Raw genomic sequence first — 26,186 nt, forward strand, 5'->3', positions numbered from 1 at the left:
AGTAGCCCTGCCCTTTGCTGTTGCATCGTTTAGTCAAATAGACGAATGGCCGCCACCCAGCTGTGTGGACTAGGGGCCCTGCCATCCACGTGAACTTCTCCGTTGTTTTGGTGCTGTGGTCGCCTCCGGCACATTGCAGTAACAGGCTGTAGGCCTCCCACGTTATCCAACTACCCTGATGACGTCAGTCCGTCCTCACACGCCTCACTTCGTTTCTCCGTTCTGATGGAGGAGATCTTGGTGTCTTCCCACCACCGTGCATGTCTGCTTTCTTCCTCAGAGGTCTGAGAGACCTGCTAGGTGTGTCCTTGCAAAGGACACCAACCCCTCCCTCACCTCCTCCAGGACCCCCCTCAAAAGGCCCTTCTAGCAGGCCCCTCCTGGGGTTGTACACAGATCTCTATAATCAAACAGGAATCAATTCGGCACTGATGTCTCTCCCAACCTGACCCTGGAAATGACTTTTCTTTCACCTGAAAGCATGTATGCACCCCTCCACACCTCCTGAATTCTTATCTTTTGAAGCAAAGCATGGCGAGAACTGTTGATGTATCTCCATTCTCTCCCCGACACAGCTGTATAACAGAATGATTACTTTGGTGGACCTCATCTAAAAAGGGAATCATTAGGGGTGAACTTGAGACACCCGTGAGTCACTCAGAAACGTTCAGCAAATGCTAGGAAGAATCTGTATCCCAACAACAAGAAAGCTACACGTTGGAATGAAGGAATTCATTTTAAATGATTCTAGGGTTGGAGATTCAAGGCACCTGCTACCAACTCCAGAAAGAGTAATGTAGCAGTTGGTGCAGCCCATGTGATGGGAAATACTGCAGTCTTCTACAGTGGTCAGGTCTGTTTAAAACAGAGTCCTTTTGAGGCAGGGCGGGGTGGGGGAATTGGTAAGGCCTCTAAGCTTCCCAGTCTCCAGTACGGGATCTGCTGACATGTGTCCTATTATAGCTGATGCTGTGGAAAACTCTGAAAGCTATTGGGAAGAGCATCCACACTTGCTATTATTACAATGGCAGGGAGCACTGGGCTCCCATACCATCTGTACCTGACCACACCGCTGAGTCCCAGCAGGCAATACAAGGACGACGGGCACCAGGGCCCCTGTGCTTCCAGTCAGTTCCCTTGAAGACCTCAGAGAAGCAGAGCTCAGCTACGTGAATCACTCATTTATCTCACTTTCCTCATCTCCCCACTAGGATATGTCCCACGAGGGTGAGGAATTTTCTCTGTTTTGCTTGCGGATATATCTGCAGCACCTAGGATACTGCCTGGCTCACAGAATTTCCTCGATAGTACTGGTGGGTGAATGAATCAATGAATGAGGGCATCTGTGTTTTCCCTCTGACTCGGAGCAGACCCAGCCAGCCTGTCTATGAGAGTGAACTGGCAACAAAAGCCCTGATTGTTGTCAACTTCTACTGTGTTTCAGGATTTGAATGTGGGTAATGACAACATGCCTGACTCTTCCAAGAAAGTGGCTTGATTTTCTTCTGGATTTTCCAACTGTCTGCTCTCCACTCACGATGCAGAGAAATAAAGAACGGGGTACATTATGTCTTAACAGGCCTGTCAGCTTAAAGTATACATACATTTCTTTTCCTTTCCTTCACCGAGCTGTTAATCTGCATGTTTCAACTAATTGTTCCATTTCAAGGAGGGCAGAAGTGATTTTCTGCCTTAATGGTCCATGGATTCAGATACTTTGGGGGCCCTTTTCTTATTTTCCTTCCTCCCTTTCTCCCTCCCTCCCTTTCTTCCTTCCTTCCTATCTTTTTTCTTTCTTTCTCTTAAAAAATTCATTGAATAGGGCTTCCCTGGTGGCACAGTGGTTAAGAATCCACCTGCCAATGCAGGGGACATGGGTTGGAGCCCTGGTCTGGGAAGATCCCACATGCCGCGGAGCAACTAAGCCCGCGAGCCACAACTACTGAGCGTGTGCTCTAGAGCCCGCGAGCCACAACTACTGAGCCCATACGCCACAACTACTGAAGCCCACGCACCTAGAGCCCGTGCTCAGCAACAAGAGAAGCCACCTCAATGGGAAGCCCGCGCACCGCAACGAAGAGTAGCCCCTGCTCTCTGCAACTAGAGAAAGCCCGCACGCAGCAACGAAGACCCAACGGAGCCAAAAATAAATAAATAAATAAATTCTTTTTTTTTTTTTTTTTTGCGGTACACGGGCTTCTCACTGTTGTGGCCTCTCCTGTTGCGGAGCACAGGCTCCGGACGCACAGGCTCAGCGGCCATGGCTCACGGGCCCAGCCGCTCCACGGCATGTGGGATCTTCCCGGACCGGGGCACGAACCCGTGTCCCCTGCATCGGCAGGCGGACTCTCAACCACTGCGCCACCAGGGAAGCCCATAAATTCATTTAATAACAAGTTTTTGAGCTCCACAGAGTGACTGGCATTGGGGAGAAATACAAAAATAAATAAAACATACAGATTATCCTCAAGCAGCACACAGGCTATTAGACAAATAATAATTGGAAGACAATGTGATCAAGGGCATAGCAGAAGCCTGTAGAGAAGTATGTTGGCCAATAGGTCTGCCAGAAAATGCCTCACTAAAGAGATGATGCTCAGGTGCAGGCTTGAAGCATGAGCAGAAGTCACAGACTGGTGAAGAGTAAAGGGCTCCCAGGCAGAGGGGCGAACATGTGAGAAGGTTCCCAGCAATATTCCATGGAGTAGAAATCAGTGAGGTGTGCCTAGTGGGTGGGGGAATGTACGGAAGCGTCAGGACGGGCGCATGGCAGAAGCCCTGCCTGGTATGAAGCTACTTCTCAGCCGTGCCTTTTAAAACCTGAGCTTTTGTCCATGGACAGGAGATATTTATCACCTACTTTAAGCAGAGGAGTGACATGTTCTAAAAGATCGCTTTGGCAGCCGTGCTGAGGATGCAGTAGACAAGGAGGGAGGAAAGGCAAGGGCCTACTGCAGGTTTTCAGGAGAGGGAGGCGGATTTTACAGATACTTAGGAGGAAGGCACGGATCCGGGAGGAAGCACTGAGTTCTGCTGTGCGCATGCGCTCACTAGTCATCCAAGGGAAGATGCCCAGGAGGGAGGCGGAGCTGGGTGTCTGCAGCTCCAGAGGAGGGGGAGGTCTGAGGATGTGGATCCGGGAGTCATCCGGGAACAGGGGTCTTTAAAGCCAAGAGAATGGGAAGATCATCAGGATGCGTCCTAAGTGGACAGGTCCCCATCGTAAGGGTTAAATTACATGGAGGGTGCCCACTGGGTGTTAGATGAATTTCATTTCCTTAGATCAGGGGTCCGTGGAATTCTCAGAGATGTCTTAAGAGGTCTCGGAAGCCCTGACATTTTAAGCAAAACTTTGTTGAAATGTAGCTTTTTACTGGGACAAAACTACAGCTCATACCAAATTCTCAAAGGGGTCTGAGCCCCCACCCCCAAAAAAAGGGTTAAAACCCTTGCGTTTCAATAAATATTTTATATGCCCATGATACTTAGGACTTGAACTGAATGAAAGAGAGGTTTGGTTCAGATTGGAAAATAAGTTTGATATAATGATTTTGTTCTCACTTGATCATTTTTGGAAAAAGAATTTAGGTTCCACCAATGTTTGGGGGATAGTGGAAAGAGAAGGGGTGAGAGAGGAGAGAGAGTTTGGCTGGATTCATGATTTGGTTAGAAATATTTTGTATTTTTATCCTGTTCAGATCAAATCTCCACAAAAAAAAAAAAAACAATCAAAAAACTTCAGATTAAATCTACGTTTGATCATATAACAAAAGTAGAGCATTGAAGTTATTTGTCCATCTGGTTTAAAATTATTACATTTGCCATTCTGAATGATATATATGTATATTCTAGGAATTCCTAAGCTACCATTCCTTTAGATCACTCTCATGATTATCTACCATCTCTGGTTTTGTTTCATATTTTGAACTTGATCCAAGCTTTTCACTTGACCATTACAGCACATAGTCAAGCCTTTCTGCATGTGAAAGATCTTTCATGGAAGGCTATACTTGTCATAGAATCTGAGTACGGTATAAAAATTGTCAATTCTTCTGTGAATCAAAGGATAGTGTCAAGAAAGTGAAAAGCCAGTGATAGAATGAGAAAAATATTTGCAAATCACTTATCTGATAACAGCCTAGTATTCCGAATATATAAAGAACTCTTACAACTCAACAATAAAAGAGTAAATCAATTTGAGAATAGGCAAAAGATTTGAATAGAGATTTCTCCAGAGAAGATCCACAAATGGCCAAAAAGTACATGAAAAGATGCTCAAATCATTAGTCATTAGGGAAAGACAAATCAAAGCCATAATGAGATACCACTTCACACTTACAGGATGGCTAGGATTTTTTCTTTTTAAACAGGAAATAACAAGTAGTGGAAAAGATATGGAGAAATTGGGACCTTCATACATTAGTGATGGGAATGTAAAATGGTGCAGCCACTGTGGAAAATAGCTTGGCAGTTCCTCAAAAAGTTAAAGCTGGAGTTACCATATGACCCAGAAATTCTACTCTTAGGTATATACTCAAGATATCAAAAACATGTTCACAAAATAACTTGTACATAAATGTTCATAACAGCATGATTTATAAAAGCCAGAAAGTAGAAACAACCCAAATGTCCCTCAACTGATGTAGAGATAAACAAAATATGGTATATTCTTACAATGGAATATTATTCAGCCTTAAAAAGAAATGAAATACTGACACACGCTACAATATGGATGGACCTTGAACACATTATGCTACGTGAAAGAAACCAGACACAAAAGGCCACATATCGTATCATTCCATTTACAGGAAATGACCAGAATAGACAAATCTGCAGAGACGGAAAGTAGATTAGTGGTTGTCAGTGGGTGGGCAGAAAAGGGAATTGGGAAGTATGGGGTTTCTTTCTGGGATGATGGAAATGTTCTGGAATGACATGGTGGTAATTGTTGCACAACACTGTGAATATACTAAAAGCCACTGGATCGCACACTTTAAAATGGTCTAAATGATGAATATATGTTATATGAATTTTATCTCAATAAAAAAATGCAAAAAAAATTTTTTTCCAGTTGACTTCAGCTCTACCCCAGAAATAAGACAGTCCTAGAATCCACAAACTTAAAAAAAAATCTTTTCCCTTGTCTTTGCAAAAGTCAAGTACATTCACATAGGATGAGAATTCCTCGTATTTTGAGATGAACAATATTTATTCTAACCCTGTTAAAAAATTCAGGCACATTAAAAATTTCACTTAGTAAATAACTGGAGAAGTAGAGGAAATATTACGTGCATCTGCTTAGTAAGTACATTTCTAAAATTTGGGATAAATAAAATAAAATAAAAAGTAAAATGACAAGGCATTCTATTTAAAGCCTCCTAGAAGTGTCTTCTCAAATTTAAAACTCTTTGGAAGGGATGATAGAGAATAAGGGGGGATAGGAATCTAAGCTGCTAGCTTCTTTCCCTGCCTCTGTTTCTTGCAGATGTGAAAGCTAAGCTTTGGTCATCTGGGCACTTTGGAATTCTTTTGAATTTCACTCTTTTTTGGGACTGAAATGATTAATGTTTCCATTTGGAACACTGAGTACCATAAACTTCCACTGTGCACCATGTTCCTGCTTGACGCCCGCCCCCCCAAGAAAATCACTTCATTTCTATTTGTCTTCTTATCATGCAGCAGGGGAACAGTCTGCAGGATGGAGAGCTGAGGTTTAACTTGCTCAGGCGAGGCTTGTATTAGTGCTCCACAGCGAACAAAAAAATTGTTCCAGTCACAGCAAGATAGTTTGATACCCATGATGCGGTGAAAAAACATTACAGGAATTTTTGTTTTTCAAGGTCGTGCTCCTGGCCTTGCATGTACCCATCTCTCCTATTAATTCTTTAATGACTCTGCTGCCAAACCACAGAAGCTGTTTGAGCAACAGGCAGGAGCAGCTACATCATTTGTGGGATCCAGTGTAAAACGAGTATGTGCGGCCCCTTGTTCAGAAATGATTCAGAATTTAGAAAAAGGCAACAGCAAAGCATAAACCTGGCAGCTGCACACGCTGCAAACCCAGGGTCCAGTGGAAAGAGCTTGATCAGACACATCCTCCAGCCTCCGGGTTCCACCACCTCCTGCCCGTGATTAGAGGCGAGTTACGTAAACTCCCAGAACCTCACTTTCCCCACCTGAAACGTGAGGCTAATAATCCCCATCTCTCATCTCTCACGTTGCTGCCAGGATTTTTTTTTTTTTTAAAGTCTCAAGCCTGAATAATATTGTTTAACGTGTTTTCCATTTTTCTATGGGGAAAGGAGCGGGAAGTATTGCCATTGGGCGTGAGTGGCAGGAAAGCCATTTGGTGGATTAAATGTGGGTCCTTCAAAGATGAAGGAGGGGGCCAAGAGGGGCTGCTTTCCTCGCATCTCCAACCTGACACACTTTGCCTCGCTCTGTGTTTTTATTAGCTTGTATCCCCAGTACATCAGTGGCAGGGGTGATGAAACCGGTGGCAGATTTAACTGCCAGGCAGCTGGGTTACTGTCCCGTGGGTCTTGTTGTCATGCTGAGATCTTAAAGTGACCATGGCTGCTTGGTCTGCTGCTGTCCCAGACACTCTGAGAGAGACCACTGAATAGTTAATCGGTGGCAAAGGAAAGGAAGAGGCTGTTGCTTGCAGAAAGCACAGAGAAGCTGCTTTGAAAAATCCCAAGGTGGCTGAGAATCAGGAACGCTGTTCCTGCTTGTGGGCAGCTGTGTGTGCGAAGGCCAGCCTGAGGGCTTAAAATCAAATCTCCAGCCTGGGTTGGTGTCCCTCCCCTGGGGCTTTGGCAATGCAGGCAGAAGGCCTTAAACACTACAAAATGAAGAAACCCTCAGTACTATCTGAAGAGGGCGGTCATTTACAGTTATCTTTTTTGTTGTTAGCAGCACCCGTGAATAATGTTTTCTAAGGGGCGGAAAAAAAAAAAAAAAAAAGAAAGGAAAAGAAAAAAAGAGTGCTAAGGAGAAAGAAAACAGGATGACTTATTTACCGGGAAAGAACGGCAGGCCCCTTACCTGAAACCTTCTCATGTCCCTTGGGTTTCCTGCTGTTTTCAAACAATTCTGATTGCACTTGAGGAAAAATTTTAAAAAGAATCTGTGAAGAGAAAGCAAGGTGTTACCTTTTTAAGTAAACATGTTTTAGGAGAGAATATATCTGCATTATATTAGATTTGATTGGAAAGTGATTGGATTTCAAGTCTGGGGAATTTCAGCCAGCCCTGCCTGTGAAGGAACGTAGCTGACCCACTGCAGTTTGCAAATTTGGATGTTTTGGGTCCCAAGTTGGCTCTGTTGAGGGCTGCGAAGTGGCTCACAAGCTGGGCTCTGGTTTGTACACCCACCCCCGAGTGGCTAGGGCATGCTCTCTCCAAAGAAGAGAGACAGAGAGAGAGAAAAGAAGAAGAAAAAAGGCTTCACAAGCAGCAGTTGACTCCTGCTGTATAAAATTAGCTTGCTCCAGAGGGTTAAAAGTGGCATGACTTAGCCCAGAATCCCAGGGTTCGTCACGTATGTGGCTTTCCGCTGGCCACACACATCTTCATGCACACATACCTCACACGTAAACCCTCACACACAAAGGGGGCCTGATATTTTCAACTGATGGATATAAAATCAGAAAATAATGTTACTGTCCAAAGACAGTCAGTCTGTGCAGGTATATGCTGGGGTTTTTATGATTAATAACAAGTGTGAATGTCCTTTCAGACCTTCTATAGATTATCCAGAAATATACAAAGGCACAGAATAATGGTCTGAGGTTATCATTTGTAAGACATATTTTTAAGCCAATATTCTCCTAGATAACCTTTTTGTGCACTTTTAAAATTGGGCTTCTTTGGTCAGATGAGTACAGAAACCAAGAAAAATGGCAGAAGTGGTCTTTTCAGCCATTTACCTATCTAATGTTTGGAATGTTTCGAAATACAATAAGTTTTTCATTTATTTCACTTGCAGAGTCCTCTTCCTTAAAAAAAAAAAAAAAAAAAAAAAAAATCCAGCTTTTGCAGTGTTAAAGTCCCAGGTGAGCAAGGCCTATTTCCCTTTCTGTTACTATGACAACGAAATTTTACCGCAGTCCCAAAGTCCCTTCAGAACTCTACCATCCACGCCTTGAATTAGAACTTTAAAGGAAAAGATATACATTTTTTCCCCAGGATTTACTAACAAAAATAAGTAGAAATCAACAATGCTTCCAAAAATTCTATTTTAAAGCAACGGTTGGTGAGATGCTGTCGTGGTGACGTTCTGTTTATTTTTATTTCTTTAACAATCACACGAAAGAATTAGAGAGTGTGCCAATTAATTGTATTTAGTGCTTAAAAAAAAGAAAATCTGATGGGGAGATAAACAGTAAATGATGAAAGAGGAGAGAAGAGGAATTGCCCTTTTCAGAGCATTTTCTCTAGATTTGCTAAAAATATTTGGCCGAGTGTTCCTGACCCCTATCTATGAATAAGGTTGGGTGTGAATCTAGAAAGAATAGCTAAATACTTTTTTTTCATAATTTTATAGCATCTGCTTTTCACTTCTCTCTTTGCATCCTTTCTGGGGCGGGGGCTAAGCATTGCTTCCTGGGCCATGAAGGTGTCCAGGGCCTTTATCCGAGGTACCAGGCAGAGAATAACAAGGCAGGGGAAGCCCTCTCCTTGCTGCTTTATGCCGTGTTCACATTCACAGCCTGCCTCTGCTTTCGAAAGTGCAGTGGGGCGTCCGTCCAGAGCAGCCGGAGTGCGTTAGGAAGGAGAGCTGCTTGTATTTAAGAACAGATTGGTCAAAACTCAAACAGTTTCTTTCTTAAGGCGAAGCATTCTTTCACTTGCGCCTTCCTAGCGGGGTCACCTACAGCAACTTAACATGCCTGGAGATGCTCTCACAAAAGACTTAACACTGGCCTTTCCCTCACTTGAGTCTCCTTCCAAACAAAAACCCCTGCCCTCACACCACCTTTGCCCTCCAGCCCGCGCCCCTCCCCCATGAGTGATGTACATCTTTTCCTCTACTAAAACCAAATTTTCTTTTTCTCACAGATTCCTTGGTTTTTGGCAAGTGTGAGCACAACCGGGCTCCTTATAATGCATCCTGTGTGTTATACTTCCCCCCACCTACCCACCGCCCCCCACCTTCCCGAAAATGTATCTGCTGAAAACATTAATGTTCGTGAAGGCATTATTATACGAATGGTATGAAAGTGCAAAGGAGATAAATGTTTACATAAAATCAAATTGATTTAGGGACAGAAGGGACCCGCTGAAAGGCCTGATTCATTTTAAATTACGACCCGTAACAGTTCTTTGGCTAGAAAACACCCAGTGTTGACTCTTTTGCTGGCCTGGGGTCTGAGTTTGGAACCTACCCAGCCCCCTGCACACCAAGGATATAACATCCTGTTCACCAAGGGGAAGCGAGGTGGGGAGGAGGGGCGGGGGGAGAGAGAAGGAAAATTCCTTTACACCGTGTAGTACTTTCTAAAAGAAGGCGTAGCTACTTCTCAATGGCTAGCACCACAAATTATGAGCTGCGTATTTTAGATGGGGACCTAGAAATCAATTTAAAGGCATTCTGGGGCTTACTGACATCCCCATTTTTTTTCTCTTCCTTTTACTGATGTCTCCCACTTTCCTTCCCTTCACCCCCTCCACCCGCTATGCTCAGGGGCTTGGTACAGAATCCTCTACTAACCATCCCATCCATGAACCATAGGGTAACTTGCAGGGAATAAATCTCCTGGGTCTAGATCCCTCTGAAGCCTGGAAAATGTCAGCTCTCTCCACTCAGCGACGGGAAACCAAAATGAATTACAAGATTCAGACCAAATGTGCAGAGATGCATCAGGATGGAAGTTGTAATTTTCACTGTCTCCAAACAATGTTGACTCCAGAAATAGTCTAACCACTTAGCATGGTACACTCTACAAGGCTTCTGATCTCATTCCTTAAGAGTGAATGCTAACGGCAACAGGTTTATCCTTGTTTTATTAGAGAAAGAGGAATAGAGAGTGGGGTCCAAATCTGAACTCAAGCCCTCAGCTTTCAATCTGGTTCCTGGGTCAAGTGAGGCGATAGAACAGACCCAAAGGCAGTCCTTCACTGCCCTGATATCTATTAAATGCTGACAGTGTACTAGTCTTGAACTGCTACCAACTAACTATGTAACCAAGTCACTTTGCTCCTCTAGGCCTCAGTTGCTTTGACTGTTAAAAGGAGGGTTTAACTGGATTATCTCTAGGGTTTCTTCCAACCTTATTATTCTATGATTGCAAAGAAAAATGTGTAGGGTTGACAACCCTCCAGAAATGGCGGCATTGGAGGAAGAAACCACTGGAAGCAAAAGTCTGTGACTTATTGAAGTCCAAGTGGGGGTGTGTGTGTGGGGTTTCTGAAAGAGAGAACAAACCCCCTGATCGGAGACTGGGAAAGAAGAATAAGTGAGGAGAGCTGATGGGTGGAAAGTGGGGCATCTTGGCTGATGCCTTGGCCAGAGCTGGTGGGACCCAGAGGTTGATGGGCCGGTGGTTGAGTGAGAGGCACCATTCTCTTAGGATCCTTTCTCTGTGCTTCAGCAGCAGGAGAAGGTAGCTCAGGAATATCACAGATCAGAGCCATCTCTGTCCCTGCTCGCCATCCTGTGTGGTCCAGAAGCTGAAGGGTACAGGGGTCACGGTGGGGGGGAAAGAAGGTTTGCCAAATGTCAGCTCCATGCCACACTCTGAGCTATGTGCTTGATATCCAACGCCTCATTTATTTCTCACAACAACTGTATGAGTGACAAATCATCTCACAGCTAGGAAAAACAAAGACGCCGAGAATTTAAGAAATGTGGCCCAAGATCACACCGCTTGTCAGTGGCAGAAACAAGGATTTGAACCTGGGTCTTTCCGGCAGCAAGCTCCACCGGGCGTTCTATGTTTCCTGCATCAATTACATTGTCGTGATGGTTGCACAACGCTGTCAGTAGAGTAAAAGCCATTGAATGATACGCTTTGAACGGGTGAACTGTATAGTATGTAAACTATATCTCAATATAACTGTTTAAGAAGAAACTTCAGAACACATAGTCTGAAAAAAATCAAAAACAACCCCCAAAAACCCATGAAAGATTCTGGTTTCTTGGCGAGGGAGAGAGAGGACTATAGTATCCCAAAAGGAAAACGTGAGGTCAAAGATAGTTGCGTGGAAGTAAATGCTTACGACTGAACCCCCCTGATGAATTCATTCATTTACTCATTTGGCTGATTATTAAGCGTGGAATATGTGCCATAAAGGTTCAGAAGAATGGCAAACAAGATGGACAAAATCGTGCCCTCATGGAGCAGACAACCAAACCATTTGAAAAATGCTTCTTCAGTTTCTGAGATGAGCCTGGAGACCCCTGAATACGGGTCTGAATAAGATCCCAGGGGATTACCTAGTACCCAAGAAATCTCTTCTCCTCCTCATCTCTGGAATATTAGAACACTCGGCATTGTTCAAGAACACAATAAAAGCTCCTAGATGGCTCTAGACATGTCCTGAGCCCACCCCAAATAAAAACAGACTCAAACTAGATGTACAAATAGGGCGCAGAGTTCAGGTCCAGTGGTGGGGTCAGTGGGGAATCTCTAAATCACAGGAAGGGTAGCTACTTAATATTCATGCCAGACTTCGAGATTATAGCCAATGATCTAGTACAAAACGCAGCATACTCTTTCTCCAGAATTGTGGAAGAGGCCATTCAATTGACCTCCAATTAGAAGCCCAAGATCTAGCGCCTTCTAAAAAATTATAATACAAAAAATCTTTCGGAAAGCACTGTGGAAGGCACAAAGTCTTCGTTCAAGGAAAAAAGATAGGAGTATATATCAAAAGAGTGTGAACTTGGCACTAGTAACAGCTACCATTATGCAGAGCCTTACTCTATGCAAAATAACATGTAAAGTACCTTTCACTTTGAAATTTCATTCCTTATTCCCTTAAAAAAAATTCAAATTCCATCTACTCTGGAAACAGCTTCTGTGATGACATGGCCACATCTCATACACCACGGAGATGGGAACATCCCCACACTCTCCAAGGGCCAAGAATGGGGATACTGTATCTGGTTCTCTTTCTGCCACAATGGCCCCATATGCAGGTTGGATCACTAAAGGCTGAGCGCTACATAGAGTTGATAAACCATGTAGGTGCTTAAAGGTCTCTGTCTATTGATTTTTGAGGAAGACACATTTCATCTGGATTAACTGCTAAACTTCCTTTTCCAGAGTCCAAAAAATTAAAATATCATTGCCTTCCACTGTTTGTGCATACTTCTGAAAAGAAGATAATCCCTTTCTCTCAGAACACTCTCTCATATGATTTGTGAGAACTACCAAATGTTGGGATGGGCTGAATCATAAAATCATATGTGAAAGAAATGGGCAGTTACCTCTCTTCTCCCAGGATTCTTTCAAGCTTACAGTCTTTACAGGCAGAGGGAGAAGTCGTGTTGGATGGTCACATCCATGGGGCCATTTTCTTACTCTAAGAATAGCCTGCATGGCAGCTCGCTCTGCTTTAGACGGTAGGAAAACCCCTAAGTGACTGGTTTCCACTTGAGACCAGTGTAAAACACAAAGATAATGTTCAGCTTTAATCCAGGTCTTAATTGTAACATCCTCTTTGAACCTTCTGACAATAGAGAGAACACGTTTTCCTCCCCACAAAGCCTCCAACAGAATCCAAACTCAGGCAGCCCAAATAAGGAGAAGGACAGCAGTGGGCCCCAGCCTTGGCCAGAAGATGACGTGCCCTTGATCAATCTGTTGATTGTTGAGGTGTCAGCCCAAGATTAGAAAGGGCCCTGAAGCTCTTAAGGCCTTGTGAAGACTCTCACTCAAGTCCACAAAAAAGAAGAGACTGTGGGAGGTCAAACTTCGAGTTGGCTCTTGCTACACCCCAAATAAAAGTGTGACAATGGGACATCTGAGAATGCTTGCTACTTGCAATCTGCTTGGTAAGGTGGCAGTTGGTACAAAGACCCAAGAAGATCCATGGAAAGAGGAGATAATTTAAATTTTTTGACTGACTGGCTTATTTAAGCTTAAATCAAATACTCATTTTTATAAGCTGATTTTCCATGCAATCCATTTATTTACACGACTCCTTAAAATGTAAATATAAGTACACAAACAGAGTAAGTACAGCATCTTTACTCTCTACAGACATTCCTAAAGGGTTGTATTACCACAAAAGCTTATTCACCTGCATGATTCCAATGAAAGCCCATTTCAGATCTGAAAGATTTAAGTTTACAGAAAATTCTTAAGGAATATATTTTCTTACTTCTGATTACATTCAATCCCTCTAACTCCCCTTGGCTCGAAGTCTAATTATGATAATGATTATGAAAATAATAAATAAATAGCCCCTATTCATTGACTTCATATTATTAGCCATGTATGGTTTCATTTAATCGCCCCAACTCTGAGAGTAGGAGAAATAACATCCCCATTTTACAGAGGAGATAATCAAGACTCATAAAGGTTAGATTACTTGCCCAAAGTCAAACAGCTAGTAAGTGGAAGAGCCCAGAGTGGACCTCAGGTTTGTCTGACTCAGGAAAACATTGTTAAGGTGGGAGCTTGGCCAAGTTTCTTCTGAAGGAAAAGATGGAACATGTTGCCAAGCGGCTCTCTTTTTCAGGGGACCAGTGAGTGCCTCATGGATCTACACAGGGGATCATGTACACAGGGGATCATGTCGCTGTCTACATCTTACTCTCTGTAAATAAGCATGGGGTCACTCCTCATGTTACAAAACAAAACAAGCAAACCAACAACAATGTCTATCATTCCTATCAGGGACTGTGTTCTCTAGAAATTCTGTGGCTGCATTGGATTCTGCAGAGGAAGATAAGCAAGTCTATCAGATATTTGGAAAACAAGACACCTCAAGAACCCACATGGTCTCAAGAGGGCATGGCCCACATGGCTGTAGTCTCTACAAGAAGAGTGTAAAAGGTTGCTTGAGTGGATGAGGAAGATGCAAGGTCATTCGTCCATCAAGACTATGGAGGAAAAAAAGCTGGAAGTCAAATGTGTAACGTAAGAAGTTGAATTAAGTCTTGGAAAATTTTTTTGAGGATAAGTCACCAAAGCTAAACTTTGAAAGCATTACCCAGGGGACGGAGGGGAGTCTTCTACATTGGAGATTTTTAAATAGACCAGCAAGCGAATTCCTTTGAAGGCAGATAATTTCAATCCATGTGGTACCTCACTGGGGTGTCCCTATCAAGCCATTTCCAGAGGATGTCAAGGCTTTTGCAGTTATTATTATTGTTGTTGTTGTTGCTTAATGTTTCAACAGGGACCTTCGGTTTCATCCTCTGTAACATGACCTCGTAGGCCGATAGTGAGGATTAGTTATCCATGCAAAGTCTTTGGGTAAATGCCTGGTAACGTCACCACTCGCTATACCCCCTCCCCCGAATTGCCCCTTCTCCCCCCACCACACTTTAAAATGGCCCATTTTCCAAACAAAACTATACCAGAGGGGAGCTGCCACAAATTCAAACCTGGTTCTCTCTGCACTGTTTATCTCTCCAGTACTGGTATATACTCCACTTGAAGAACTTCCCTTAATTTTTAGGGAGAGGTACTTTAAAAAAAAAAATGTAATTAACCCATTACAACAGATTGTAGGAAAAGCACAACAACAACAAAAAGATGGTAGGTCAAAAATCCTCATCACGGTTTCCAGGAAACTATGGTCAGGCAAAAGAATTCAGAGCCGCGTACACCCGCTAACTGGCAGTGGGCCCCATCGAATCATTTTCTGTTCAGCATTCACTCCAATTACAAGCTCCTGGAAGTGGCATTTCAGTTTGGCAATAGACCCTTCGTTACCAAACACCAACTCCTGAGTGGGATCTGCTGTGCTCATTTAGGTACCAGAAGGGAGCGACTTCCCCCACTGTGTAATTCTGATTCCATAGCCACAGATTTCATTTCCAAGCCATTTCATGATTTCTTCCGAAGTGAGGGTCTCCCAAGCTCAAGTGGCAAGGAGTTGACTGTAAACAGCCACCGAGGTGCAAAAACAGGGGCTACTTTGATTCTCCACTTATTTCTGACTAGCGACACACTACAGTTTCTGAGGACCTGGTGTTATATGTTGGGATTTTTTTTTCTTCTGTATTCAGACATGTCTTCACTCTCCTGAATTCCATCACTTGGCACCAGGAAGCTTGTAGGGAAAAAAATCTCTAAGGAAAAGTCCTTGTTTTTGCACTCAGATGAAAACCTGACACCACTAAGGAAAATAATAATTGAACTCTTTGGGCTTGAATTGGAATGAAACACAACACTAAGAGCATGTTTGTAATTCCAATTGTTCTCATAAAATGTCTTTGGAGCGCTCTTTGCAACGCGCACAGTTCCATCTTTTCCTCTTTCTGTTGTTGTTTTTAACCCGAATCCTCTTCTTTGCCCTATCCTTTCCTCTCCCTTCTCACCAAGAAAGAAAAAAGACTGAGCAAAACTGAACATGCCACAGACTGACTTCAGAAAACGTCTTGCAGTTAGACTTCAGAATTCGTTTACGAATCTATTTCCCTTTCTGATTCCATGACTACTCGGGTGAGGGAGAGAAATGAAGTTATTAGCCAGCCATCAGCTTCATGGGTCTTTACTGTCCTATTTCCTTAGTGTCCTTTCTCCCGTGCTGCAGCCTTCCCCTCCCCCTCCCGCCTTTCTGCCCTCCCCGTGAAGCTCATCTATGCTAGGCTGAGCAGTGAACACCAATTACACCAAGAGCCCTTTGCTGCTGCCTGGTCCGCTGGTTTTACTGTTTTGCCAGATGGTTGAGGCCAATGTGTAAAACTCTCTACCCTACCATTAATTCATAACTCGGTAATAACTTTCCCACGGTTCTAGGAAATTGAAATGAAGTGCAAATGTGAATATTTGGAAAGGGAATCAGGGGTGGACAACTACTTTACACCTGACAGAATAGATACCAGTCAGACAAAAAGATGCCCCTCTTTACACAGGCTGGAGCATGACTTTCCCGAAACTAAGGCCAACTGACTCTATATGCGATGTTGGATAATGTAGCAAACGAAGCTCAGAGTTGGGGTTCCTCCCATTCTCGCCTTCTCTCTGCAGTTTCCAGCTTTATACCTATTGCACCTATGGGTCCATTCACTAATGACCTTGAGTTTGAGCATCTATGTAATGTTATATTCTGATGGCAGAATTATAGATTAGCAGATATGAGTGCATTCTCTTGCTAAGACAGGACACCATCTAATGTTTGTTAGCATCATTAAACTAAAACTGACTTTTCACCTGCTCCCATACCATATGCAGCTGCAAATTTTTAAATTAAACTATGAAGCCATGCATAAATTTACATATATTACAGACTAGCCTCTCCATTTAACATGCAAATGTACTCCAATGTTTCAGAACACCTTCTGTCGCTAATTAATTTGCTGAATTATAATTAGACTAATCCTGCATAATTAATAAGCACAGATTTTTTTTTAATTTGTAAGCAGCTTGAGGAGATCATTCACTTCCTTCTATAAACTGCTAAGTAAGTGTTAAAAAAAAATCTGGAAAGAACATGTGTGAAAAGGTATGTTTGATGTCGCATACAAACTCAAACTAGCGTGCAAGATGCAGAAGTCAGTACTGATAAAGGTACATATTTGAAGCCAACATTCAAACAATCAAAAAAAATCACATTCAGAGGATGGGAACTAATTCTCCCTTTGTCTCCTTGTATATAGTGTTTTATTCTTTGCCTTCTATCCATCGGCTCTTCCAAGATCACAGAGGCGGGAGAGGATTAAAGTAACCGTATGTTGTATTAGGAGAGATAATGATATTAACACTCCACTGTATATCAAAACACTCTGTGCATGCTGGGTGCTTATAAGCCCCTTTGATGGTATTTGGAATCATTTTCATTTTGGCTGCCAAAAACACCCGAGATCCATCTAGTGGAAACAATTAAGTTCCATTAGTACTGTATCCATTTGGTAATGATTACAATGAAGGGTCCCTCTTTAATGCTGAAGAGTAGAGTCTCAAAGAAACGTATGCATCTGTGCACTTGAAAACGTGAAACCATACAGTTTTACAACCAAGCATGAAGCTTAATTTTGACCCCTAAAATAAACCAGGATCAGGAGAGCTCAAGGTATGGGTAGATGACCAGTTAGAAAATTTGAAGCAAGGTGGGAATCTAGAAGGCCAAGGTATGCTTAATAGATAGCCACACAAATTGAGAGTCTAGAAAGACAAAGTGGGAAATGTGTGTTCTGGCAGGGAAGTTATTAAACCTTCAAAGAGAAGTCGAATTTTAGAGAAAATAGAGAGCTCCCTGGCCCTTCCACTCAGCGAAATCACTAATATCAGTGGCCAAAAGATTGTTAGGCCAAAAGGATGGAGCCACCTGAAATAAGCTTGTCTTTCTATCATTGCAATTTCATTTTTTATAGTGACTCTATATACAGTAGAAGTGTCTTCTGAAGAATGGGAAACAATATACACTAATGATGAAAAATGTGAAAGAGAAGTTAAGGAAACACTCCCATTTACCATTGCAACAAGAAGAATAAAATACCTAGGAATAAACCGACCTAAGGAGACAAAAGGCCTGTATGCAGAAAACTATAAGACACTGATGACAGAAATTAAAGATGATACAAACAGATGGAGAGATATACCATGTTCTTGGATTGGAAGAATCAATATTGTGAAAGTGACTTTACTACCCAAAGCAATCTACAGAATCAATGCAATCCCTATCAAACTACCAACGGCATTTTTCACAGAACTAGAACAAAAAATTTCACAATTTATATGGAAACACAAAAGACTCCGAATAGCCAAAGCAATCTTGAGAAAGAAAAATGGAGCTGGAGGAATCAGGCTCCCAGACTTCAGACTCTACTACAAAGCTACAGTAATCAAGACTGTATGGTACTGGCACAAAAAACAGAAATATAGATCAATGAAACAGGATGGAAAGCCCAGAGATAAACCCATGCACATATGGTCACCTTATTTTTGATAAAGGAGGCAAAAATATACTATGGAGAAAAGACAGCCTCTTAAATAAGTGATGCTGGGAAAACTGGACAGCTGCATGTAAAAGAATGAAATTAGAACACTGCCTAACACAATACACAAAAATACATTCAAAATGGATTAAAGACCTAAATGTAAGGCCAGACACTATAAAACTCTTAGAGGAAAACACAGGCAGAATACTCTATGACATAAATCACAGCAAGATCCTTTCTGACCCACCTCCTACAGTAATGGAAATAAAAACAAAAAGAAACAAATGGGACCTAATGAAACTTAAAAGCTTTTGCACAGCAAAGGAAAACATAAACAAGACAAAAAGACAACCCTCAGAATGGGAGAAAATATTTGCAAATGAAGCAACTGACAAAGGATTAATCTCCAAAATTTACAAGCAGCTCATGCAGCTCAATATCAAAAAAACAAACAACCCAATTCAAAAATGGGCAGAAGACCTAAATAGACATTTCTCCAAAGACGATATACAGATTGCCAACAAACACATGAAAGGATGCTCAACATCACTAATCATTAGAGAAATGCAAATCAAAACTACAATGAGGTATCACCTCACACCAGTCAGAATGGCCATCATCAAAAAATCTACAAACAATAAATGCTGGAGAGGGTGTGGAGAAAAGGGAACCCTCTTGCACTGTTGGTGGGAATGTGAATTGATACAGCCACTATGGAGAACAGTATGGAGGTTCCTTAAAAAACTAAAAACAGAACTACCATATGACCCAGCAATCCCACTACTGGGCATGTACCCTGAGAAAACCATAATTCAAAAAGAGTCATGTACCACAATGTTCATTGCAGCTCTATTTACAATAGCCAGGACATGGAAGCAACCTAAGTGTCCATCAACAGATGAATGGATAAAGAAGATGTGGCACATATATACAATGGAATATTACTCAGCCATAAAAAGAAACGAAATTGAGTTATTTGTAGTGAGGTGGACGGACCTAGAGTCTGCCATACAGACTGAAGTAAGTCAGAAATATAAAAACAAATACCGTAGGCTAACACATATATATGGAATCTAAAAAAAAAAAAGGTTCTGAAGAACCTAGGGGCAGGACAGGAATAAAGATGCAGATGTAGAGAATGGACTTGAGGACATGGGGAGGGTGAAGGGTAAGCTGGGATGAAGTGAGAGAGTGGCATGGACATATATACACTATCAAATGTAAAATAGATATCTGGTGGGAAGCAGCTGCATAGCACAGAGAGATCAGCTCAGTGCTTTGTGACCACCTAGAGGGATGGGATAGGGAGGGTGGGAGGGAGACGCAAGAGGGAGGAGATATGGGAACATATGTATATGTATAGCTGATTCACTTTGTTATAAATCCGAAACTAACACACCAGTGTAAAGCAATTATACTCCGATAAAGATGTTTTAAAAAAAAAGAATGGGAAACAATTTTCCCAGGTTCATTACCAAACCAAGTATATCTTCTCCCTTACTAGCCAGCCAACATTTTTTTTTTTTTTTTTTTTGACAAAGCTAAGACATAAGCTAGCTTGAGACTTGAGAAGAAAGTTAAAAAGTGCACTGATCCCTCAGAGGCCCGTGGCCACATCCAGGAGCAGATGCCGGGGGCTAAATGGAGGGGCTGCTTCTGCTTCTGCCCTGAGATGCATTTATTAGACTCCTCCCCTCCTTATCCAGAAGGAGGACCCAGAACAGCTACCTCCTGGGGCTAGTGCAATGACTAACCAGAGTGAGAAGAATATTTTGAAAGCACCTGGAAAAAGCTGCTGCAATTTTTCTGAGCAAAGCCATGTTATTACTTGGATAGTTTGGACACATAAGACATTTGGACCGTTCTTCTGATCCAAACCATAGCCTTTGCCGTTGATCCCCATCTGAAGAGATTAAATGGTTCAGGAAGATTTTTAAAAGCCTAAAAGAAAGAGAGCTTTCTGTGCCTTTCTGAGTTACTCAGAAGGAACATAACAACAGCTGGAATAATAATATTAATAAGAGGCTAAAATTATTTCCTTTCCAAAAAATAAACGAGTGGCAGTGGAAATCTTTAATAATCTCTTCACCTTTCAAGAAAAATCATTTTAATGTATTGTGCTTGTCTTTCAGACTCCCCATACCCCATTTTGAGTGGTTGTAAGAGGAAATCTGGATGCTCGGTAGTCGGGAACGTGTGCGGGTCTATTTTTCTAAAGCCAAAAAGTGTTTAATGGTTAAAATCAGAGTGAAAGGCAGGGTCTCCCCACTTCCTACCGTAATGTGTTGGACCGAGCATCCTACTGACTCTCTGGGGAGCATCTTAGAGATGGAAAGAGCCAGACAGGTCACCCGGTCAAAATCCCTGTATTGACAGGCAAGTGGTTTGGTTTTGGCGTTTGGGGGGTATTTTCTTCAGCTTTGCCCAGTCAATTTATAACTATGTCCCAGTGGGAAAGAGCAAAGGGGAAACAATTGTGATCCACGTATAGTTAGCTTTTGAGAAATTCCTGACAAGTTCTTAGGGGGAAAGAGAAATGACTTAGGGACATTTAAACACAAAGGTGTAAAACAATTAGCTCACAAATCCACATCTCCGGCTGGTGGGTTTTTCCCCTCACAGATATATTCCAGGCAATTTCTCTAAATTAATTTTTTTGGCAGGAGGATTTTCCCCCCCAAACATCATTCTAGTTTATACTTGTGATTCATTCTCTCTCTTTCCCTTTCTCTTCTCTCTCTTCCCAGTTTCCAAATTCAGGATGGTGTGTTACGGTTTTTAAGGGCTTCATCAAAGTTCACGGCAGGGTCGGGGGAGCGCTGAGTTGGGAAGAAGAGGTGACTGCAGAAGAGACACCAAGATGAGAATTACATCAAAGCTCCATTTCATCTGAAAAGTATGACGACTCGCCTCCACTCCAGCCACGAAGACCCACATTCACAGCTAATGTAACCTTCATGCCAAAAAAAGGGAAAAAGAAAGACCGTGTAACCTGACGGGTAGCAGGTGGTACATATGGAATTATCATTGGCTATTAACACCAGGTCGGATATCATATTAGCCACTTTCAGACTGCCTTTGCCAAACCCACATAAAAATATAAAACCAGGTATTTCAATATTCTGTCGCTCCCTTAGCAAAACAGATTTCCTTATATTACTCATAGTGGAGTCAGCCGGCTTTCATTAGCATTTTTTTAACTTTTTTTTTTCCTTAAAGGAAGAACTAAACCTAGTTGACAGAAAAGAGAAACTGGGACAAAAATCAGGTCAAGAATTTGATACAAAAGGCATTCAGATAAAGCTAATAATATTCCAGAGTGTTGTTAGTTGAGCAGACTATGATTACATTCGTCTAATCTCAACCCAACCCCTATATAATCTACGTGAGGTTCCAGGAATCAGACAATATTTCCATTTTTTTTTCATTCAAACTTTGTTGATTCTAAGTCCTCTATTCACTCTGTGGGATGTGACTAACTTTTTGGAGGTTTCCAAATCTTAGTACCAAAAAATGAAACCTTTCTTTTAGCTGCCTTTAAGAGATTTTTACATGTCCCCCTTTTCTTCATTGTCTGGAATACAACTGCATTTTGTATTAACTCTGGTCATCTCAGAAAGACCACTAACTAGTCAGTTTTCATTTTGCCCATGAGTAGAGAACCAGAATCTCTCCTTTCATTTTCTCTTTTAAAAAACTAAGGCTCTGACGAAAAGTCTCATGATGGAGCCAGGAATCATCTAGACCCCAGCCTCTCCACGGGGAACAGAAGCGGCCCCTGGGCACTTTTCCTGGGCCATCCCACATTTCTAACCTTTCTCTTCCATACCATAGGATCAGTATGCTGGATTACCAAAACAGGACATGAAACTGAACCACTTTATTTCAAAAATGGAGGCTAGGCATAAAGCCCCATTTGAGCTATTGGGATTTCTCACCCCAGGTTCAAAAGGAGGCTAGATGTGAATGGGGAAGATCCATGTGACGCCCGTAAGTCAGCCCCAGTTTGCTAAAAACAAGGCCCTGAGTTCATTTTCAGGGTTCAAAAGTCCTTGACTGAGCCTCGCCAAACTTCAGCTGTCCAAAGAAGTCCCAACTGATGAGATTTTATCTTTTTTTTAAACCTGGTTTTATGTTACTTGGTGTTGTACAAGTCCAGACCATTTCTAAAGATTGAAGTTGATTTCTGATACTTATTCCTACCCTTCATTAAATGAGATCTATTCTTAAAGCCTGCTGCAGTACATAGTGTATTCACTTGAGACCATATAATCAGGATGACTCTAATAAAGAAAACTGTTCTTGAGAAACCGACTGTGAGGGTATTTGATATCTACAAAGATCCTAAACTTTAAAATAGTTCAACTGCTCATTTCCTCTGCCAGAACAGATAGCATTATTGCGTCAACACGCACACACATGCGCACACGAGACAGGGTAGCACAGAAAAATATAAACGTTGCATCTAGTCCCTAAAACTCAGTTGCAACTTTTAGTGCTATTGGCTTTCTCTCTCTCCAAAATGCCTTTGAAAGAAGTTCTCATAAGCCAAAAGAACCACCACAAGTTCTTTTCAGGATGCGGCAGAGAATTAAATAAATGACTAAAATTTTAACATCGTGAGGGTAAAGGAAGACCTGGAAACACAACATGCTCAATATCAGAAAATCTGCAAAAACCTGAGACTGGGTTTTACCCAAATGAGCCTTCCCTGCCCTAGACTTTGGAGTTGGGTTCATGGTCTCTCCCCACTCGGTGGATAACGGAACAAAGCCATTAATGAAGAAAAAAAAAAACTGACTTCCTCTGGGGAGTCAAACAGCTGACCTGGAAGTAAAACATCTCAGCCCTTCACTCAGAGGCCACAGAGCCTGTTCAGCTTTCTCAGCGAGCACAGGACTGGGTCCAGGAGCATGGGAAAGCGATGGCCACAGCTCCCTGGGGAAGACGCACAGAAGGTCGCGCGGCCAGGCTGGGAGAAAGGCAGCTCTTGCAGCCCAGCAGTGGCTGACTCGGACACCAGCAATCCAATGCCAGCTTCTCCCTGTCGAACCCATGGCCAGGACGGCCACCCCCAGAAACGGCCCAGAAAAGCCTCTGGCCCAGCACAATCCCAGGGAAGTCATCTTGTCCCATGCATGAGTCGGAATGTATTGGCTGTTCATCTGACCTGAACTGAAGTTAAAAGTCCTCCGCTCCTCCCATTAGACTCCTGCCTTGAAATACAGCAGAACCAGAAAAATCAGGCCCATTTCTTTCACCAGCCCTCAGCTTGCCAAGGTGATTACAACAAAGCCACGCTGAACAAACAGCTAGGCATCTAGTCCGCGTCTAAAGTTCTTTATTTTTTAAGAAAAAAAAAAAAAGAAAAGGAGATTTCACTATTCCTGGTGTGACATGCCTGCTTCCAATATTTTTTTAATAATCCAGGTTTTGAGCTGATCAAAGTGTGTTCCCATCTCTCTGCTTTGTTATCTAAGGTCTTAAGTTGGAGGTGGGGGGGTATTTTTAGTTCAAGTTCCATGTAAGTCAGAATGAAAGGCCCAGTGAAGTCTAACTCATGGTCCTTCACAGTTTGTCCTAATCGTTTATGATTTTGTTAGGAATATATTCTATCTTGGGGCTGGCCAAGATTATAATAATGCCTTTTTTGGTGAACAAAACTAGGCAGATTGACTTTTATATTACAATTTAGAAAAACAACAACAAGAAGTAAAACAAGAGATTAAAGTAGTTCGTGGACCAATTCTGTTCTTAACTCTTTTAACCTGGGCTTCACCCTTCTCCGAATGAGATGACTCACTGAAAAGTGAAGATAAATGTCATCTCCGTTCCATGTGATCTATAAAATTAATCCCCCATGCTTATGTTAATACCGATCACGTAAACGTAGGATGCAGTCTGACCTACAGGATAAAACGGAAGAGGCAGGAGAACATGTTCAATCACTGTCTATACTGCCGACAATATTTTCACCTCTCTTGTGTTTCACTTGTCTATCTCACCCCTTGTACACGTTCCCTCACATCTTCCCTGTAAAATTGGGCAATACCTCTGAGAGATGCTGGGAGAATTACTGAGGTGCTTTGGGAAACAACTTAAAACACCTTTTAGAACTTTCCTGTAAAACAGCAGATATCGTTTCTACCATAGCATCGGTCTTCTGGTGAAGAACCACAACACATTTAGCAAACTGTCCTTCTCCTCAGTAGAAAAACAATCCCCCGCAGGTGACCCTCCCCCCAAAGTGTTCCGTTTATTTCCTGAGAATAAATTACACGGAAGGAGGGCACGACGTCTAGGAATTAAGTCGCCAAGTGACGAAGGGATCAACGCTTACACTTTAGGGGTTAAACCCAGAGCCGATGACTTCGGGAAGGAATTCATGTTCTGTATTCAGCTGTAAAATAAACTGGGAGTTCTGTGTTTGGTGTCTGAAACGTCTTTCGAAACACAAAATCAATTTAATATCAATAATTGCCAGATAGATGCTCGATTAAATGAACCAACGCAGACAGCTTTGTTCACAGAGAAAACAGGGCCAAATGGCTTTCGTTAGCATGACTAATCCTGAAGTTGCGTGGTTCGATAATCAGACGTCTAAGCATGAATTTTGACTCTTGCAATATAGAGTTTGGCACAAGACGTTATAAATCCAGCTATCCTACGCCTTTAACATACAGGCTGGATGTCAGAAAAGCAAGGTGACATTTAAAGCACCTGTATCAACTACAACGGTGCCCACTGGAGCTCGGTAAAATACCAGATGCGTGGAAAATAAGGAACTTGCCCTTCAGTGCGGGGCTGAGGCTTTTCCCAGACCTGTTTCTGGGGTGCTCTGGAAACACCTGCTTTGCCCTTGGGGGGACGATCTTAACAGCGGTTTCAAAAACCAGGCCTGTTTTCATAGCTCTCCAGCAGTCCTGTAATGCCGGCATTTTCCTGTTGTGATCACAGGACCAAATGGGGCCCCGTCACGTGGGGAGTTGGTAGTATTTTCACCTCAGCCCCTGAGAATATTTCCATTTTCTGGAAATTCGGACATATCTCTTCTCCTTGTAACGCCCTCGATTGTGAAAAGTTATGACAAATTTGATCCCTAAACCACCTGTGAATTTCAGAATCTCTCTCAGGCTTAACTGGAAAAGAATGGGCTTTGCAGGAAGGCAGGGGTGTATAAAATGAGTCAAGGAAGGTGAGCAGAGTGACTGGTGAGGGTGGAAGCTGGGGGATTGTCAGGGCCTGGGCTCCTCCAAGGACTCTGGGCCCTGGTACAGGGGGGTGTCACGTGGACATGTGCAGTGCTGGCAGAGCACCTGGGACCTTGCAGAAGGTACCCTGTACACGTTGTCACTTGTCTCTAAACCCCAGGTGCAGCCACTCGCCCTTGACCCACCGTGACATCAACTCCAGATAGTCCTTGTGACTACACTTCATCAGTTGCCTTTTGAAGTGTGTGTGTCTCTGTGTGTGTCTCTGTGTGTGTGTGGACTGCCAGAAACACAGAATAGCTCTTCGGGGCCTAATCACGGGGCGGCCAAACCTCTGCTCAAGTCTCCTTTGGAGGTCTGCGGGAGCCTTGGGTCTGAGCAGCTGCCTCTGAGTCACGATGGGCCTTGGGGCCCCAAATCCCTTCATAGGCCATCTGGGGAAAGGGAGAGAGAACTCAGCTTTTCATTTCCATAATACAAAAGAAGATTTTTTTTTTAAAGCCCTTATAACCTATGCGGGGAATGCATTTAAAAGTCAAGCATGATTATCTCTATATTTGGGTTTGAAATTCACAGACACTGATTAGAAATGTTTCTGAAGTACAACTGATTTCTGCAAGTATCAGCCAGTTTCTTCCAGGCTCTACTCTCTGTTGGTGTGTGTGTGTGTGTGTGTGTGTGTGTGTGTGTGTGTGCGCATTGTTGATCATAATGGTTCTCTTACTTACCCAGTTTACATGGCTGCAAACTGTTCCTCAACCCTCCCTAACCCAACAGGAGTTCTCAGGAGTCTGGACTCAGACGTGCAGTCAGCTCAGAGGAGTGAAGAGGTGTCAGGCCCTCTGCTGTGAGGCGGGACCACCAGGTGAGGGCTCCCTGTCCCCAGGTACCGACAGACCACACCACGACCAC

At 42.7% G+C, this 26,186-nt stretch overlaps 1 protein-coding gene across 1 annotated transcript in view; it reads right to left on the reverse strand.

Moving 5' to 3' along the window:
* Positions 1 to 26,186, reverse strand: part of EBF2 (EBF transcription factor 2) — a gene marked incomplete at both ends in the record, with an annotated part of 191,847 nt that overhangs the window by 49,687 nt on the left and 115,974 nt on the right. Inside the window, one exon of the mRNA XM_079705890.1 lies at positions 7,048 to 7,129. Coding sequence (XP_079562016.1) covers positions 7,048 to 7,129 — 82 coding nt within the window. The remainder of the gene's footprint in view (positions 1 to 7,047; positions 7,130 to 26,186) is intronic.

Source organism: Hyperoodon ampullatus (assembly GCF_949752795.1).
Source record: "Hyperoodon ampullatus genome assembly, chromosome: 6".
Lineage (NCBI taxonomy): Eukaryota > Metazoa > Chordata > Mammalia > Artiodactyla > Ziphiidae > Hyperoodon > Hyperoodon ampullatus.